Source organism: Echeneis naucrates, chromosome 17 (genome assembly GCF_900963305.1).
Source record: "Echeneis naucrates chromosome 17, fEcheNa1.1, whole genome shotgun sequence".
NCBI lineage: Eukaryota > Metazoa > Chordata > Actinopteri > Carangiformes > Echeneidae > Echeneis > Echeneis naucrates.
In genome coordinates this window covers 11,620,797-11,638,581 of record NC_042527.1, presented here as the reverse complement: position 1 = coordinate 11,638,581, position 17,785 = coordinate 11,620,797, and the positions used below count along the sequence as shown (strand labels likewise).

Below are 17,785 nucleotides of genomic sequence, written 5' to 3'. Positions count from 1 at the left end.
AATAGTGATCATGCATAACTGATCACATAATCACAACATCCCTGCCGTGATTCCTGCTGTGGCCCTTTTGTTGCATATCATCGCTGCTCTCTATTTCCTGTTGTTTCCTGTCTGGTACTCCTGTCAAACAAAGACAAAAAAGAAAAAGAAAAATAATAATTTATGCACATTTCATTTCCTTCTGCAGTATCACTCCAGTACCAGAGGTCCTTGTATGCCTGGTTAAGAAATAGCATTTTTGCCTATAATATAGTTTCACAAATAAAGGTTAATTGCAAATATCTCTTCTCCTCTCCTCCTCCCTTCTCCTCCCCCTCCCTTCTCATCTGTGGTCATTACTTCTATTTTCCAACTGCTTGCACACCTCCCCTTAAAACAAACACTCCCTTGTTGCCACATTACCAAATTGTGTCATGGAAAAAATGCATCACACTGAACCTGACGGTCCACCCGAGTGAGAGGCAGACATATTCTACACGAGTAAAAGCTTGTACTGTACTGTACGCTGTATATGCAGCACAGAGGAGTGAGGCAGAAAGAGAAAGAGGGGCGTAGAAAGGGCAAACTGCTCTTTCTCCCCTCTCTGTTTATTCTGGGGCTGACGAAAACCACTTGCCTCGCAGAGTAATGGCAGGAACCAATCTCCTTAAAGTAATTTGCAATCACTGTGGCTGAAAAGGCCTTTCGCATCGGTGAGCTTTTGTGAGACATTTCATTTCAAAGTTGAAATGAAATGCTATGGTGGAAATATTTGCAGCCAAATTTCAGCTGGCTTCTCACACTCTTATTTGATCTGGATGAATAAATTCTCAAAAATAGTCTCTTTCACCTTCTTCATTTGGCCTTTCTGGTAGGAAGCAGTTTTCTGAAGTGATGCAGTTTTGTTTGGCCAGATTGTGTCCTATATGTGTATCTTTTGTTGAAATGGTCTAATGGACTGTTTATAGCAACAACGTAAAAATGGTTGGTGCCCAGACAGCAGTGAGCTGTCGGTGCTACAGGTTGTGAAACATAGGATTGTGAGACTGTTTTGAGACCAGACAGCTGACAATTATAAGTATGATGAATGTTTTGGACTGTGGAAACATTCAGCATATGTCAGAGAAAATGATCAGGGGAGGGCTTCATCACTCATCTATCGTCAACCTTTTAAGTTAAATCCTTATTATTAATAATGATCATGAGATATCTTTCAAAAATCTGCAAATCAACCTCCAAGCTTTTCCAACACTGGTGCTGTTGAAAGTTGACCTCATATGATTTTGTCAAGCTGATCATTTGAGTAGACCTTGAGATGAGAAAGATTCATTCATTCTAATCATGTTTAAGCCGAATGACAATGTCTTCTTATGACAAAAGATTTGTATTTATTCTATAAATACGTGATATGCATATAAAAGATGCGTATTTGAAAAGGATGATGAGAATGAAACAAAACAAAACAAAAGGACTTTAAATAAGTGGATATTCTTCAGGGATGGACACTGTGAATCATTTCTGGCAGATTAGCAGGCTGATTGATGCACCCCATCTTTGTCATGTAATCAAGTAATAAGGCCAGAGTCAAATGATCTTTGTCAGCTTCCCAGATTGAAAAACAAGACTTTGGCCATTAACTGCCTGAAAATGGGCCAGACATTGTCACTGGTGTTTGACATGAGCCCATCAGAGTGATTGATACACGCTGTCCTAGTCATATGAAAGTAGCAGAAGCAATATGGTCACTCCCAACAGTCAGCCACCATTATTGTCTGGCCTGTCATATACAAGCTAATGTGATGAGAAAGCTTTTGGGAAGAGTGACATTTTACTGGGTCGCAGCTAGCCAGCTTCATAATCAGCAAAGTCCGGGCACTAGCTGGCTAATTGTTGGTACCTAATCTAGAACAAAACACACAAAGCACTTTTACATTTTTTTCTCTTTTTTTTTTTTTTTTCTCAACATTAATGTTATAATGGTACAACTAAACACAGGAAAAATTGTTCCTCAAGGTCTTCGTACAACATGAAATTAACAAATATAATACAAATACAAACCAGGACTGCTGCCCTGAGGTTGTAACAAACAAACAAAAAAAGTTAAAATATATGTAGTAACTGGAGAAAAAATAACTTGGGTTTCCAATTCCAGTTAAATCTTCTGTTTCCTTATTTATAATTATGGTTTTGTATTAGAATCATTGAAACCAGGCTTTTGAAAGTACTATACTTTAACTGATTGAATAAACTTGTAATGTTCAACATCAGTGAACTTCATACAACTCAAAGGCAGTTCCACATCACGAAGAGGAATTTTTGGTCAATCTGTGGATAGTCAGGCAATAAGTTACTATTGCATTTGGGCTTTTCTCTTTTTGTTCACATTCCCAAAAAATGTAAAAACTGTCTAAGTGTGAGACACACAGAAGTATGTTGACCAACGGGAAGTCCTGTGTGGTCAGAGCACCAAAAGTGATGATTCAAACGACACTAATAGAGAAAATATGTCCCAATCTATTTGTGATGGCGGGTTAACATGGCTGCCAACGGCTAATGTGAATCTAGAAGGAAGTGGTCTTCTATTTTTGGAGGTCAATGTTTCTGCTCTGCCGTCTGGCCATCAAAGATCGTCTCTTTCTGCTGGACAAGGCTCCTAGGGGTCGAATCTTCATTTCTGTGAAGTCAAGTGATGTCAAGTGGCCCTTCCATGGCTCCCAATTCACTCCCTGGCAGCAGGACAGCAGATTGAAAGGAAATAAGATCGGGGCAGCAAATGTTGAGAATAAAGTGAAAAACAGATAGCAGAGCTGAGAAGTCATGGAACTAGCCAGCAGCATGATAGATGGAGAAAATGACAAACACTAATAAATACCAGCCTCTGGCTTCATTTCATGTGCGTACAAACTTGTTTTGACTGTTATTGCATTTTGCCAGCAGACATTTGCAGTGGCAAAATTATGGATGAAATCTGAACAAGAGCAAAGAAATCCCCAGGCATTTCCTTCACTATCAGTCTCCCTTAGACATAATAACTATTGTTGTTACCCCATTGGCCTGGTAAAAACACTTATGGTTTATAGCTGGTGTGAGAAATATGTTTTCTTATCACTGCTGATGGATTCAGGCCATTTCTTTCACCTCAACAATCCAAAACAAAATAACTAGAAGTGGGCTGGGGTGTAGTTGTCTTTGATTGCTGGCTGGGGAGCAGCCTTCTGGTCAGAACTCTGTCTTTTTGTGAGGAAAAAAATGGATCCCAAGTAAAATAACACAAGTAAATCCCAAGTGCTGCTGTGTTTGATGTTTTGTGTCTGTGCTAATTGTATGTTATTTTATGAGGTAGAAGTTTTTATATTGTTTTTATGTTGTGTTTTATATTGTTTTTGTATTTATTTAATTTGATTTCGGTTTTTTTTTTTTCTACACAGTCCTTTTGGCTTATTTAAAATGACAAACACTGACAGTAGAACACTTTTAGCATACCAGTGGAGTATAATTAATGTCTATGATAGATGAGTATTGCTTGTGCAAAAAGTCCGCAGTGTAGCTTGCTATAATTGAGTGAGCTTAAATGGAACAACGTTGGAGAATAAATAAATTAATTGAAACAGGAGTGAGGGCATGGTGTCCAACAGCATCAATTCCAATATGCTAAAGCTAATAACTGGTATCTTTGTAAATGTGTAAATGTGTAAATGTGTCACAACATAATACCATCACTGCCACCTATTGGCATGAGGGAACACAACAACTGAAGTGTTCATTTCAGTACTTCGTCCTTGATGTTAGATCATGCAGACCTGGTGTGTTCAGTCAGAGTATTAACGTCAGTATGTTTTAAGGCACTGTGATACATATTCAGTGTGTTGCCAAGGGCGCGCATGGATGGGAAAAGTCGAGGATCAATCCAACAAGCCCTTTTTCTTTTTGCTTTTGCTGACTGGATAGTGTCTCATGACTGAAAATTGCATTTTGCATTCATGATCCAACAAACCTGAATGCAAATCCAAATGCAAAGTGGCATCGCTGCTCACTCACCATACTGTGTCTGTTGTCTCCCCATTTGCCGTTCAGGTTGGCTAGGTGACAGTTTTTGTACCACCAGGCACCGCGGTGAGTCAGGGCACAGTTACCGAGGGCAATGTCGTTGTCTGAGTCAACAGTAGTCCAGGGTCGGCCCTGGTGGTAGGTCATTGCATCACCTGCAGATCATCAACAGCAAACAATAATGACTGACATTGTTGCAAATGTCTCAAACTCAACAGAGCAGACACGAAGCAGCTCCAAGTGCTTCCACAAAATATTATTATTTTCTTCCAGTAACTCCTCCTTTAAATGAAATGCTAAAAACACAGTATATGTGCTTTCAGCACACTGTAGTATGTGTAGACACCGTGTCCTGCTTGTTGTGCGTCTGTATCTGTCAAATACCGTCGTCCCTATAGACCCACTGCCTATTACTGAGTGAATATAAGTTTCTGGATCACGTATCCCAACTCCCAGTGTGCATTTGCTTTCCTGGCACCCAACAGAATGATAGGTGGGGTGCCTACTGCTTCAAACCATCTCTTCCCACCACCCTCCGTTTCATTGCTACTGGATCTACCCTCTCCTCCTTTCTCTGACTCTTTTTTTAGTAAAGTGCAAGGGAGAAAATACAAGCTCTGAAGGCAGCACGTGTTGTCTTCTCAGGCTCAGGTCAAAAGCCCCACCTGCTGTTCCTCTGTATGTGCCAATGGTGAGTTTGAACTTCTGCTTGACTGGCGCAATCTTAAAGTTGTCATACACGGCGTAGACCCTCTCTGAACCCAGGCCCAAATCAAACCGCAACTCATATTGAGTAGGAGTGTTGGTGAGCTCATATATCTTATCCAGACCTGGGGGAAAAAGGAAACAGACAATGCGAAGGAAAGAGGAGATACGGTATCACCAATCATATTAGCCCTTCTCCAGTTCTGGAGAAAAGCCATGAAATCACTGCTGTGCTCACCAATCCAGAACTCGTCCGTCAGGTTGCCAAAACCCGCGATGTACTGTCTCCAGCGTTTCATGAAATCCAGCTTGCCAGTGTTACGGCGCTGGAGCATCTAATAGCAACAACAAGTGAAAGGGGCTTCATAAATGTTTCAAATAATTTGGTTTGAGTTGTTGGTCAGCGTTCCCATGACTAAAATGCCAGCCTCCAAGCAGCAGGGGCTGAGATATTCCACTATCACTCTCCAAAAGCACTGGAAGCTACTCTACCTGTGAAACTAGTCAAGACTAATGCACTGAAGTTAATTGGTAAAATTGGTGGGATGCTAGATTAGTAATCACTGTTATAAATTCTCAATAGTCATACAATATTATGAAACCTTGCTGAAAATAACTATTTTGTCTGTGCAGTGTTTTAGCACGCCATACCAGCCAGCCACCTCCATCAGTGTCCATGTCGCAGTAGACCTCGACAGGTTTGGAGCGGTTATTGTTGATGTAGATGGTGTAGATACCGCTCTCCTTATTACCGTTCTTCATGATCTGAACGCAGTCCATTGGGAAGGGATACAGAAGGCCAACTAGGACACAGGATGTGATGAGAACATGGGTATCTTCCCATAATATGTGTAATCACATTGTACAGTAAAGAAAAGAAAATTAAGGTAGGAAGGAGAATGCTTTGGAAACGCCAGTGATATAATACAGACCTGTTCTAAAGACGGTTTCCACCACCTTACTCCTCTGGCTGCCCCTGTAGGCGAGGATGGTCACTATGTACCTCTTTCCCATCTCCAGACCGGATATGACAAAACTGCTCTCACTGGCTGCAAGCCACTTTTCAAAAGTCTGCCCACAACATAGAGCAATAGAGATTAACCTTACTAAGCACAAGGTTTAACAAAAATCAGCTGTCTCAGTTTGAGCAACATATTAAATGGTCCCCTCCATTTTTCTATACCTTCAAGTATTAAAGACAAGATGTGCTTTACATTAGCTCAAGTATTACTTTCATTTCTGGCCACAGGAGGTCAGCGTTCTACACATCTTAGACTGTACATGCACCTTGAGCCTCAGCTTTATTTTAAAACTGGAAAGTTTTATTCAGGGACTAAAATTGCTTATTATATTTCAATAGTTAGAGGAAATTTGAAGAAAATTCACATAGGAGACAATCCAACCCAAAGTAGAATATTATCCCAAACTGCCGTATGATATTACAGTTGCAATCAAAACTTTATTATTACATGTTTACTGTATGTTAAACCTCATGGCTCAGTACCTCCATGTTACCGTCCTCATCTCTGTAGGTGATGATGTAACCCTCAACGTCAGCCAGAGGAGGAATCCAAGTCAAAGAGGCAGAGTCCAGCGTCACATCTGTAGCCTTCAGGTCCTTTGGGGCATCAATATCTGTGAGCAGAAGCATAAATCACAGTGGATTGATGCACAGTGTATAAAATCAGCTCTGGGCTCGGTAAGAAAGCAAGATTCTGATGCAGTTAATTTTAAAATTGGGGAAAATAACCAACTCAAAACAGATAGCTAAAATATTTATATTATGTATACATCACAATATCTTAATAGGTTGCATTTTCGGAATTTACGTGCTGTTTTTACATTTTATGTGAAATTTAAAGTTGACAGCCAAAAGTTTTCTGGGCACTAAAAAATAACTTTGCATTGCAATATTTTTTCTTACTCCCTTGAGTTAAGCTGAAAGCGGAGCACAGTAATACAATCGACAATATAGCTTTTCAGCCTCTTTTCAACTAAAGCACAGTGTTAAGCTTGGCCACAATTCACCTGCAGTTAGACTACAGGAAAGGGAAATTAAAAGGACACTGCGTGACCATCTGAATCTATCAGTTCAAACCAAGAATCAGACTTTCAGTGCTCTTCTGCTCAAATCACTGCCCTCTTTTTTAAGTAAGAATGGTTCTTCACTTGTCAGTTTTACTGACACTGAAAAAATTAAGTGGCTTTTCTAATAATTGAATTACCAAAAGGGAAATGGCAGCATAGTTAGCAGTAATAAAAGCGGAATGCAACAATATTGAAAAAGTCTGTGGGACACAGACATGATGGACACGTTAATGATGCTTTTTACTCTGGCCAATAAAGTCACAAATGTGATAACACACAATTTAATGAATCCCCGGTGATCTCTTTTGACGCAGTAGATTTCCTGTTTGAACCCCGCGCTGTGATGGTCTGAAGCCAGTAATGGTTTTCAATGAATTACGACGAGACAAGTTTACAATCCAAAACTCCAAAAAGATCCAGCTCTCCCTGAGCACTCTCAGGTGACTTTCCAGATCATCTGGCTCACACAAAGACATCTCTAGGCGAATCCCCATGTGCCCTCATCACTGCCATTCTTCACCCACACTGAGGTACAAGGCCTGCACAGAGACCTGGCTTACCCTGCAGGAATCATTTCCTGTCAGAGCAGAAGTTTTGGTGATTCCTGGTAGCTGACAGTAAATTGATTTTGGATTTAGAAAATTGCAGTTTCATAAATGAAGATCAGATATTTTTATTTTAAAAGTCAATTGCTACGAATTTCTGCTGGCACACAGAGTAGGCAGAACATCTGCAAAGATTCAATCTGCTGAATATTTACAAAAAAACTTAATCCAGTCTGAAAATGTTTAGCTTTTCACATAAGTGAAAATCTGGACGTTTCATGCTGACTGTGGACCCCCCCCCCCCCCCCCCCCCCCAAACTTTCCCGTATTTGCACATACTGCAGCAAATTATGGCCACATGTAGCGTGTAGACTTATCAGCATGTACAGAATAACATTGGCATGTCATCAATGACTTCAAAGTCTTCTTTTACCATTTTCCAGTCTTGTTAAGGTAACAGAGCAAATCATTTCAAAACTTTCTAGATATGATGCAGTTTTATTCTACTTTGTTTCTGCTCATGTGGATGTAAAACTAATGGCTTATTTTAGCACTACCAGACCAGAAAATCTGCTAATTATCTCATGTAAACATCAGACCAAGGACTACCTTAGTTAGAGAAAGCAAGTTTGGTTTTTATATTTTAGTGCTAAATAATTTTTTATGCCACCCGCTGGAAATCCTATCTATCCATAGTATATTAATTAACCTGTCTGAGCTTGTGTTGAGATCTTCCTGCTGACTTTGTTCTCCTTGATGGCCCAGATGTACACAGTGTAGAGGACTCCTGGCCTCAGGCTAGTCAGAGTGTAGGAGGTTCTGTCAGACCCAACTGGGACTTCCCCACTAGAGCCCTCAGAGGAGCTGTAGGTTAGGACGTAGCCATCAATGTCTGCCTGGACCGGATCCCACGAGACGCTGAAGCTGGACTCAGTTTCATCTCGAGCTAAGAGGTTAGCAGGAGCATCCATTTCTAGAGAGAGATGTTAGTGGAGGTTATTGTTACACTACTGATACAAACAAGATTGCAGAGATGGGTGACAAACTGGGTGACAACAACAACAAGTTACGTTGTTGTTTTCCTTTAATTCGTCACCACTGTGTGTTTGGTTTGAATTGATTAACTATAAACGGTTATTGTGATATTCAAAACAAGAAAAGTAGTCGCCTTCAAATTTGAGAGTATCCAGGCAGAGAATGAAATGTTTTGGTTTTGAACAGAAAGTCATAGATGGGACACCTGTCTGAGCTTGTGTTGAGATCTTCCTGCTGACTTTGTTCCCCTTGGTGGCCCAGATGTACACAGTGTAGAGGACTCCTGGCCTCAGGCTAGTCAGAGTGTAGGAGGTTCTGTCAGACCCAACAGGGATTTCCCCACTAGAGCCCTCAGAGGAGCTGTAGGTTAGGACGTAGCCATCAATGTCTGCCTGGACCGGATCCCATGAGACGCTGAAGCTGGACTCAGTTTCATCTCGAGCTAAGAGGTTAGCAGGAGCATCCATTTCTAGAGAGAGATGTTAGCAGAGGTAGTTAATATACTACTAATTGAAAGTAAAACCCTATTTTCATCTCTCAAAGGCAAACAAAACAATTCAGCATGCACTTTCTACAAATATTCGTATCATAGCAGTGAGTACTTGAAGAAATGAAGAATGACAAATCAAATCTAAAAATAATCAGGATGAAACGTAGAAGAAGACTCTGGCTCCAAAGAGGTTTCTGTACATGATTTGAAACAGATCTTTGTCTGTATCATTTGATTTCTGGCTGGATTTGGGATAGATTCCTCTGCTTTGGCCAAGAAGAGACATTTAGTTCTGTATAGAGGAGTGGTTGCTGCAGGAACTGAGAAAACTGAGAGCAGGGGAGTCCATTTTAGGAAATAGCATGCAGATGTGGAAACAGACCTGCTGAGTTAAATGAGGAGTGAAGTCACCCAAACATGTTGAGAGTGGAGGTCAATATTTGTACTGCCAAAGAGCCTTTTGATCAACAATTGAGCTTTGAGGGTGGATCATCTCCACTCTGAGAGAAAAAGCGCCAGAGCTTATGCTGAAGTTAAGAGATACAGACTAACTATTGTTGGCCTCACCATGGATACAACATCTGCCCTGCAACCAGATTTAGTGACTCTGGACTCATCATATTTAAGAGGGGAATCCTTTGCATTAGCATTTCATTCACTTTTGATGAAAGTGCATAGTATCACTGCCTAGAATAACCCTCAGCTCCGTCATACAAGCAGCTTCATTGAGCTGTGGTTCGAAGATGAAGAGTGGTTGTGATTGTGGAAACCCCCAAAAAATTACTGGCGGAGACCAACTGTCAAGACACCCGTCAAGAGTGAAGAATTAATCCTTCCAGGCCTTCAGTCATCTTCCTCTGCATCAGTTGTCTTACTCAATTTAGAAATTCAGATGATAAGGTAGCTACGCAAAGGGAATATCCAGAGCTAGGATTTTTCACACAACGCAGAGCAAGATACGTAGACGACAACGTGAGGGAAAATAAAAAATATGAGCGAGCATCTGTGGTTTGTCATATGTGAAGTTTACTGGTATACTCTTTAGTCTGCAGGGTGTTATCAATCTGATAATTGTGCAATCGAGAAGACTTGGTGGGGACTTTGTTCTGGCACTGATGTGGGTAGATATTTGGATGAGAGTTTTCCAGTGAAAGGTCCAATTTGATCCTTGGGATAAGTGTCTGTTTTGGTATTTTGCTTTTTTGCCAAAAACGAAACACTATAAGACAGATCTTGCCTGCTCTATTCAGAACACTTTGTACATTTGTCGGAAAGCTTGTTTTTCAACTGTTTATCCATGTGCATGTAAGTTACACCTGACTTCTGTTGTGCTTAGATTTTTTCTTTTCTTTTTTTTTCCAATAAACTACGTAAGAGAATAGAGGGCTTTCCATCGTGGTTGCCAAAACATTAGGGGAATTGAATGTGGTAATGCAGACTTAATATTAGATCACGCTAGTGATGAAAAAGCTTTGGGTTTACAGGTTTCTAACTTTCACCTGTAGACACAAACTTAGGTGAAACTTGAAATGATCAGATCGCTGGATAGATAATTATTTGGCCTCAGGCTGCATGGTATAGCATAGGATCTAAGAAAAAACTACAAATATGGAGGTACGGAGCGGCAGGTCATCCTGAGTGGCCTATGGCACTGCCAGTTTGAACAATAAAATAAAAAATAATATATAAAAAAAAAAAAGTCCCTGAGTGCCTCCTCATACTCCAGACATGACTCACTCAGAGACTGCAGGCTGGTCCCAGGGCATGCAGCATATATCTGTGAGCTGGCATAAAGGGAAAACCTGAGGTAAGTTATTGGGGGAAAGGATTTCTGGACCGTTTCGCTCCATGTGACCTGAAAAAGCTGGATGAGGGAGGAATGGAAGGCAATGACGCTCTTAAGCAAATGCTTAAAGCAAACAAAGAGATCCTGATTATTCTACCATGTGAAAATATATTTACAAGGGTGTTACAAGAGATCAAACACGGGCTCAGTGATCAGGTAATTTGGTTGAACAAAAAATTATGTTTGACACCTGTCTGAGCTTGTCTTGAGATCTTCCTGCTGACTTTGTTCTCCTTGATGGCCCAGATGTACACAGTGTAGAGGACTCCTGGCCTCAGGCTAGTCAGCGTGTAGGAGGTTCTGTCAGACCCAACTGGGACTTCCCCACTAGAGCCATCAGAGGAGCTGTAGGTTAGGACGTAGCCATCAATGTCTGCCTGGACCGGATCCCACGAGACGCTGAAGCTGGACTCAGTTTCATCTCGAGCTAAGAGGTTAGCAGGAGCATCCATTTCTAGAGAGAGATGTTAGTGGAGGTTATTGTTACACTACTGATACAAACAAGATTGCAGAGATGAGAGACAAACTGACAGAAAAATATTCTTATTGCGGAGTTGAAGAGAGTTTCCTGTTAGTAATATCCTTTTTTGAAACTAATTATGTTGAAGTTTACTCTTAATTTGTCACCAATGTTTGTATCATTTGAGTTGATGGAGAAATATGCTGATGTTACGATGCTGAATGCCTTCAAATTTGAGAGTATCCAGGCAGAGAATGAAATGTTTTGGTTTTGAACAGAAAGTCATAGATGGGACACCTGTCTGAGCTTGTGTTGAGATCTTCCTGCTGACTTTGTTCTCCTTGGTGGCCCAGATGTACACAGTGTAGAGGACTCCTGGCCTCAGGCTAGTCAGAGTGTAGGAGGTTCTGTCAGACCCAACTGGGATTTCCCCACTAGAGCCCTCAGAGGAGCTGTAGGTTAGGACGTAGCCATCAATGTCTGCCTGACTGTGATCCCAGGACACTCTGAAGCTGGACTCTGTTTCATCTCGAGCTAAGAGGTTAGCAGGAGCATCCATTTCTAGAGAGAGATGTTAGTTGAGGTATTTAATAAACTACTGATGCAAACTATGTTATATAGGTTGGTGACAAACTGATGGGAGAACTTTATTATTTCTGTGGCTTTTATCCTCCCCCTAATATCAAATATTACTCCTTGGACCACTGAAAGGATTTTCAACTGACTTTTAAGAAAGTGCTCTTCTTTTCAGAAGCATTGTGTTCAATCCTCCAGAAGAGTTTCTGAGTATTGTTCTTCACCTTTCCTAAGAGACTTTTATTGTTTTCCCATCATTTGTCACGCACATATGTATTGTTACATTTGACCAAGAACTATGTCATATGATTATGATGTTGAGCACAAGGAAACCCATCACCTTCACATTTGACAGTTACCAGTCAGATAATGAAATGTTTTGGTTTTGAACAGAAAGTCATAGATGGGACACCTGTCTGAGCTTGTGTTGAGATCTTCCTGCTGACTTTGTTCTCCTTGATGGCCCAGATGTACACAGTGTAGAGGACTCCTGGCCTCAGGCTACTCAGAGTGTAGGAGGTTCTGTCAGACCCAACTGGGATTTCCCCACTAGAGCCCTCAGAGGAGCTGTAGGTTAGGACGTAGCCATCAATGTCTGCCTGACTGTGATCCCAGGACACTCTGAAGCTGGACTCTGTCTCATCTCGAGCTAAGAGGTTAGCAGGAGCATCCATTTCTAGAGAGAGATGTTAGTTGAGGTTATTGTTACACTACTGATACAAACAAGATTGCAGAGATGAGAGACAAACTGACTGAAAAATATTCTTATTGCGGAGTTGAAGAGAGTTTCCTGTTAGTAATATCTTTTTTTGAAGCTAATTATGTTGAAGTTTACTCTTAATTTGTCACCAATGTTTGTATCATTTGAGTTGATACGACGCTGAATGCCTTCAAATTTGAGAGTATCCAGGCAGAGAATGAAATGTTTTGGTTTTGAACAGAAAGTCATAGATGGGACACCTGTCTGAGCTTGTGTTGAGATCTTTCTGCTGACTTTGTTCCCCTTGATGGCCCAGATGTAGAGGAACCCAGGCCTCAGCCCAGTCACATTGTAAGATGTGCTGTCAGGCCCCAGTTGGATTTCCCCACTAGAGCCCTCAGAGGAGCTGTAGGTTAGGACGTAGCCATCAATGTCTGCCTGACTGTGATCCCAGGACACTCTGAAGCTGGACTCTGTCTCATCGTGTCCCAAGACATTAGTAGGGGCATCCAACTCTGCATGGGGAGTTATAATTAGTAGAGACAAATAAAGGGCATCATTACATCCAGTGCAAACATAACAGAGCTACACAAGACTGATAGAAATCAGTAGTGTGAAATTGTTATGCATAACTTGCTTTATATCTAAGGGCTTGACAATGTCAAACTTGGATCAAACTGAGTAGGGCGGTTTCATAGTTTTTGGCCTTTTAATGAAAGTTTGAATGACTCAGATTGTTTATGATTTACTCTGAAATTAACTTTAGATATAAAGACTTAGAATTCAAAACAAATTGCTTCTGTATGAAATATTCTAATATGAAGAAAAAATGATTTGATGAATTTCCGTTTGATCGCCATGCCACGTTGCTACTGTAAGCTCTACTACAGTACAGTCAGTATATTAAAAGCTGTGTTATTTCAAAAACATGCAACTAGTGCAGTAAACAATCATCTCAAAAAGAATAAGGCTCACATATATATCTCATTAATATATTCAGATATTACCATATGTCTTTATCTGAATATATCATTTACATTTTCCCTGATCCATTCACTGAAACTATTGTTGTGAAACTACTGTTTCTGTTTAACTCATCAAAAGGAATCAGGAAAACGATCTGATGGAATGAAAAAGAAATAGTGTATAGATATATATCAAGAAGGGAAAAATGCATTCCAGACATGAGTTATTTATAACAAACACAAATCACAAATCTAAGCAGTAAAGTGATATTTATCGCCATTTGGCTTAAAACATAGGTAGTCCTTAGTAACATGAATGAATAAAGGAATGTTAGTAATTCGGTTGAATGCTATTTATTGATATAGCCTGTTCTTCTACTGCTTTCCCACAAATATAAATGCAAGAAGTCAGCACCAGCTGCAAGCTTTCACAACAGGCAGATCAAGAGAAACAATATAGTTGACTTTGTTGACCAAAGAAGATTGGCTCTTCTCAGACTTCTTTCAAAAATTCAGCCTCAAGCTAAACTTAACTGCCTTTAAATGAGGTGTCCAGGCTAATTACATCAAATGGTCTTTTTTTTTTTTTTACCAGCATTCCCCTTTTAAGTTTCCCTCTTGGCAGCTAGGTAAAGAGAGGCTAGTGGATTAAGTGCAAAATGTCAACATTGATGATTTTTACTTCATGCTACCACATAAAAGACTAGAAAACTGTGCTGGAAACCAACAAACAAAAGCTCAGATGGAAATAATTGGTGCATTGCACAAATAGGATATTCTAGATACACATTTCTTTCCTCTACAAAGGAGTTTAACAAAAAAGAAACAAAATTCCTCTCTTAAGAAGCTATACAGATTCAAGGACACAGTCACTACTGCCTGGGAACAGATGATATGTCACTAGCTATTATCGAGGTAAATATTGAATACATTGCACATCCACCAGCATGTTCAAAAGACGGACAAGAATTTTATCTCTTACCTTCGTGCCGTTTTCAGACTTTTACAACTTAATGCATGTGTGCAGACACAGAAATCAAGTGTTCCTGTAGTGACACTGATCAAGTTCAAGGTTTACCTGTTTCAGCTTCTGTTGAACTCTTCCTGCTGACTTTGTCTCCCTTGAAGGTCCAGATGCTGATTGTGTGTAGGGCGCCGGGCCTCAAGCCAACCAGCTTGTATGAGGTGCTGTCACGGCCCACAGGGATCTCTGAGCTGGAACCCCCAGCAGTGGTGTAGCTCAGCATGTAGCCCTCTATCTCTGCCTGGACTCGATCCCAGGAGACTGTTATAGTGTCCTCCGTTACCTCGGTGGTGATGAGGTTTGTTGGAGAATCAAGGTCTAAAGAATAGATGAAAGAAGAGATAAGAATCCGAGAAACTGGGTTCTGTCTTTTACTCTATCCAATCTCTACTACTACTTTATCTAATGTGCAAGTGTTGTAGCTCCACCAGAGTCTAAAAAATGGATTTAATGAGTCATATTAAAATGATGATAAAAAATCTAATAACAAATAACAACCCTTTATTTTCAGTGCTTGCACCCTACTCCCATTAAGACTAGATTTGGAATAATTATCTTCATGATTCATGTTCCAAAGACGTAAACAACAGGTCATTTAAGCATTTGACCAAATAACCAATGGTGCATTGACATTTTGGGATGTTGACTGAATGGATTGATGAGCACCAGGGTATGTGTGCCGCCAACAACTGAGTTCAACATCATGCTTCCCAAGCTCAGTGAAGTCAGGCTTCTTTGCAGTACTGGTCAGAAGGATGACCACCTACCTGCTAGAAAATGGCTATATCGACACCAATTGCCAGAAAGCAGGATTCCCAGGTTTTCCAGGATAAGTAGTGTGTAGAAGGCCAAGTGGGAGAAGATTGACCTGCAATGCGTATTGATCAGTCCGACATCATCTGATCAACTACGCCATTGAGTTCTTCCACATGACCTCTTGCATCAAGAATCTGGTAATCCATTGATTCAATGATCTGCAGATGCACTTTGCCCTCCAGGACTTCACCACTTGGTGGTACCAGCTAGAAGTGGGAATCGCTACGGGGTGCACCATTTGTCCAGCTTTGTTTGCCTTTGAGATAATTCGCAAGACGAATGGTTGGGGGGGATCAAGCTACCATCTGGTTAGAGGCTACCCCCATTGAGGTGGATGATTCATTCATCCAAAAGTGGTTTGGTCTGACACAGTGCCTCTCTGAAACAGGCCTCATTGGCAGGAATGTGCTGCAGCTGCATTCAATCGATTTGGGCTACATGCAAGAGAAGTCAAGGCCGGTTCTCGAGCTACCACTGTCCACTGACCAGTTGGTAAGGAACACAAACGCCAGGGATCCTACTGACAGAGGAGGCAGAGAATGGCAGCTTTTGGCTCTGGCTGAGGAGGAATGATAAGTGCTGGGGAAAGACCAACTAACCCAGCTGCAGGCGGTCACAGGGAGGCTGTCCTGTCACTGCTCCACCACCAGGAGACGTTCCAGAATTAAGGGGGCCAAACATTGGTGAATGGCTGATGACCCTGCTGCTGACCCGTGGGCACTGGAGGAGGTGCGACAGGCAGCAATGCCCAGCAGGAGATTCCACCATATTAGCACACTTACTCCCATTAAATTTTTTTGTGGACAGTCTGAACAAAATGCAAATGCTTTTAACCACAGCAGTAAATTACAATAGTATAAGATACAGTACGGACAGAATGATTCAAAAAGCGGGTGAGTAAAAACAGAAGCAGCAGCAGCAGCAGCAGAGTGCTGTTGGTGAGAGGACGCAGAGGTCTGCAGAAGCAGTTGACAAGAAGAAACCATAAAGTTCCTTGCAGATCAAGCTCAAGAGCACATGGCTTGCAAAACTTCTGCGATCGTGTAAGCTTGTTATCCTGAATTTTGTTTTGCTTTGTGTGCACATTAAAGACAACAAAGGAATCGAAAAATAATTTGCACTGTGTTTAAGCAAACAAGCTCTATGAAGCTCTTCAAAAGAATATCACAAGCAAAAGAGCCAGCCTGGGGTCTTATGCTGTCCACTGAACTCCACAGGAGGAGCTTCAGACAGAAGAGAACACAGGCAGTCTGTTTATGCAGTCAGGGGGCCTAAAAAAAAAAATCACAGGAGACATATGGTGGATGCAGGTGAAGCAGTTGGTGGCGCATGTGTGTGGATGGGTGTTAGTCTCTAAGGAGGGGATCTCAATGAAGTGAACACAGAAGCCAACACAGAGAGGAAAGACAGAAAATAAGAGACAGAGTGAAAGAGGCCCACAGAGGAAGTAAGCAGAAATGTAAAAGCAATCATCGTTTAGGATTATTCCTCTGTGGCAGCCGAGGTCAGGCCCATGTCAGCGCACAGTCTGCGTCATCAAATCTGACTGATGATGCATCCAGGAGGAGAGAAAATCCAGGCAACTGCGTAACCCCACATCTCCTCTTTGTCTCTCCTCTCCTTACCCGCTGTCACTCCTCTGCTCTTGTGGCTGCCCAGCTCAACAGCCCACTAAAAGAATTTTATTAGGTTTGAGTCTTTCCTCCAAGGCCTAAGAATGAGAGGTTCAGTAGCAGAAATACCACGAGCGATGCCAAAGACCTCAAATAGATGCTCATGTATGACCATGTAGGAGCACAGTGCATCTAGTTAAATGTCTTTACAAGCGTGTACATTTTCACAATCACACAGGATGTATGCACCAAAATGTTTGGTTACATTTTTTGGGATATTATACTAGAAATAATTAAAAGCAAAAAGAAATCAGTGGCTGATGGTTTCAGCTCCGTAGCTTGTTAAATGCTCCTGTGAACTTGTTGCCATTAGAGCTGATAATTTAGCTAAAACTGTGAATGGAGGGATTTGAGATGGATTTTTCATGTAATGGTTTACCATTATCATGACAAAGAACGAAGACCCCGGTCTCGAAATATCACATCACATAGAGCTAAGTAACGCTGTGCAGTAACTCATCATGCAGTGGACAAAGCCTACAGCGCCGTGATTTCCACATCCATTCTTAACATAGCGCAGACATAAATGCTGAAGACATCAACTGGAATGAGAGAGAATGTAGAACAGCAGCGGGCCATTGAGTCCTCTGGAGAATAATCCTTGATACATTTCTTTTATAGAATTAGTTTTTCTATCCTTTACAGCAAATGGGTTTTGAACTAAAAGCCCAAAAGAGCCACAAAGACCATTTGACAGTTGAGAGTGGACTAATCATCTTGAGTTGTTCCTGGTTTGCAACCATTTGACTAAAGCTTATATTCAGTACATTGTTTCCTGCAGAGCACAGGTTTCCCTCTGCCTCTCTGATGTTCTCGTTATCCTCTGAACAAAGAAA

The 17,785-nt window shown here is 41.2% G+C and overlaps 1 protein-coding gene across 4 annotated transcripts in view; it reads right to left on the bottom strand.

The window, feature by feature from the left end:
• Positions 1-1,866: 1,866 nt before the first annotated feature.
• Positions 1,867-17,785, bottom strand: part of tnn (tenascin N) — a 35,658-nt gene continuing 19,739 nt past the window's right edge. For 2 of the 4 annotated variants that reach the window (XM_029525270.1, XM_029525269.1), the window contains 14 exons: positions 14,515-14,778; positions 12,732-12,986; positions 12,184-12,447; positions 11,493-11,756; positions 10,926-11,189; positions 8,605-8,868; positions 8,074-8,337; positions 6,236-6,366; positions 5,664-5,802; positions 5,383-5,534; positions 4,970-5,066; positions 4,692-4,856; positions 4,018-4,181; positions 1,867-2,705 (listed from right to left, as the gene is read on the bottom strand). In XM_029525270.1, the coding sequence (XP_029381130.1) occupies positions 2,559-2,705; positions 4,018-4,181; positions 4,692-4,856; positions 4,970-5,066; positions 5,383-5,534; positions 5,664-5,802; positions 6,236-6,366; positions 8,074-8,337; positions 8,605-8,868; positions 10,926-11,189; positions 11,493-11,756; positions 12,184-12,447; positions 12,732-12,986; positions 14,515-14,778 (2,834 nt within the window). In that variant the 3' untranslated portion in view covers positions 1,867-2,558. The remainder of the gene's footprint in view (positions 2,706-4,017; positions 4,182-4,691; positions 4,857-4,969; positions 5,067-5,382; positions 5,535-5,663; positions 5,803-6,235; positions 6,367-8,073; positions 8,338-8,604; positions 8,869-10,925; positions 11,190-11,492; positions 11,757-12,183; positions 12,448-12,731; positions 12,987-14,514; positions 14,779-17,785) is intronic. The other 2 variants (XM_029525272.1, XM_029525271.1) reach the window with 2 other exon arrangements.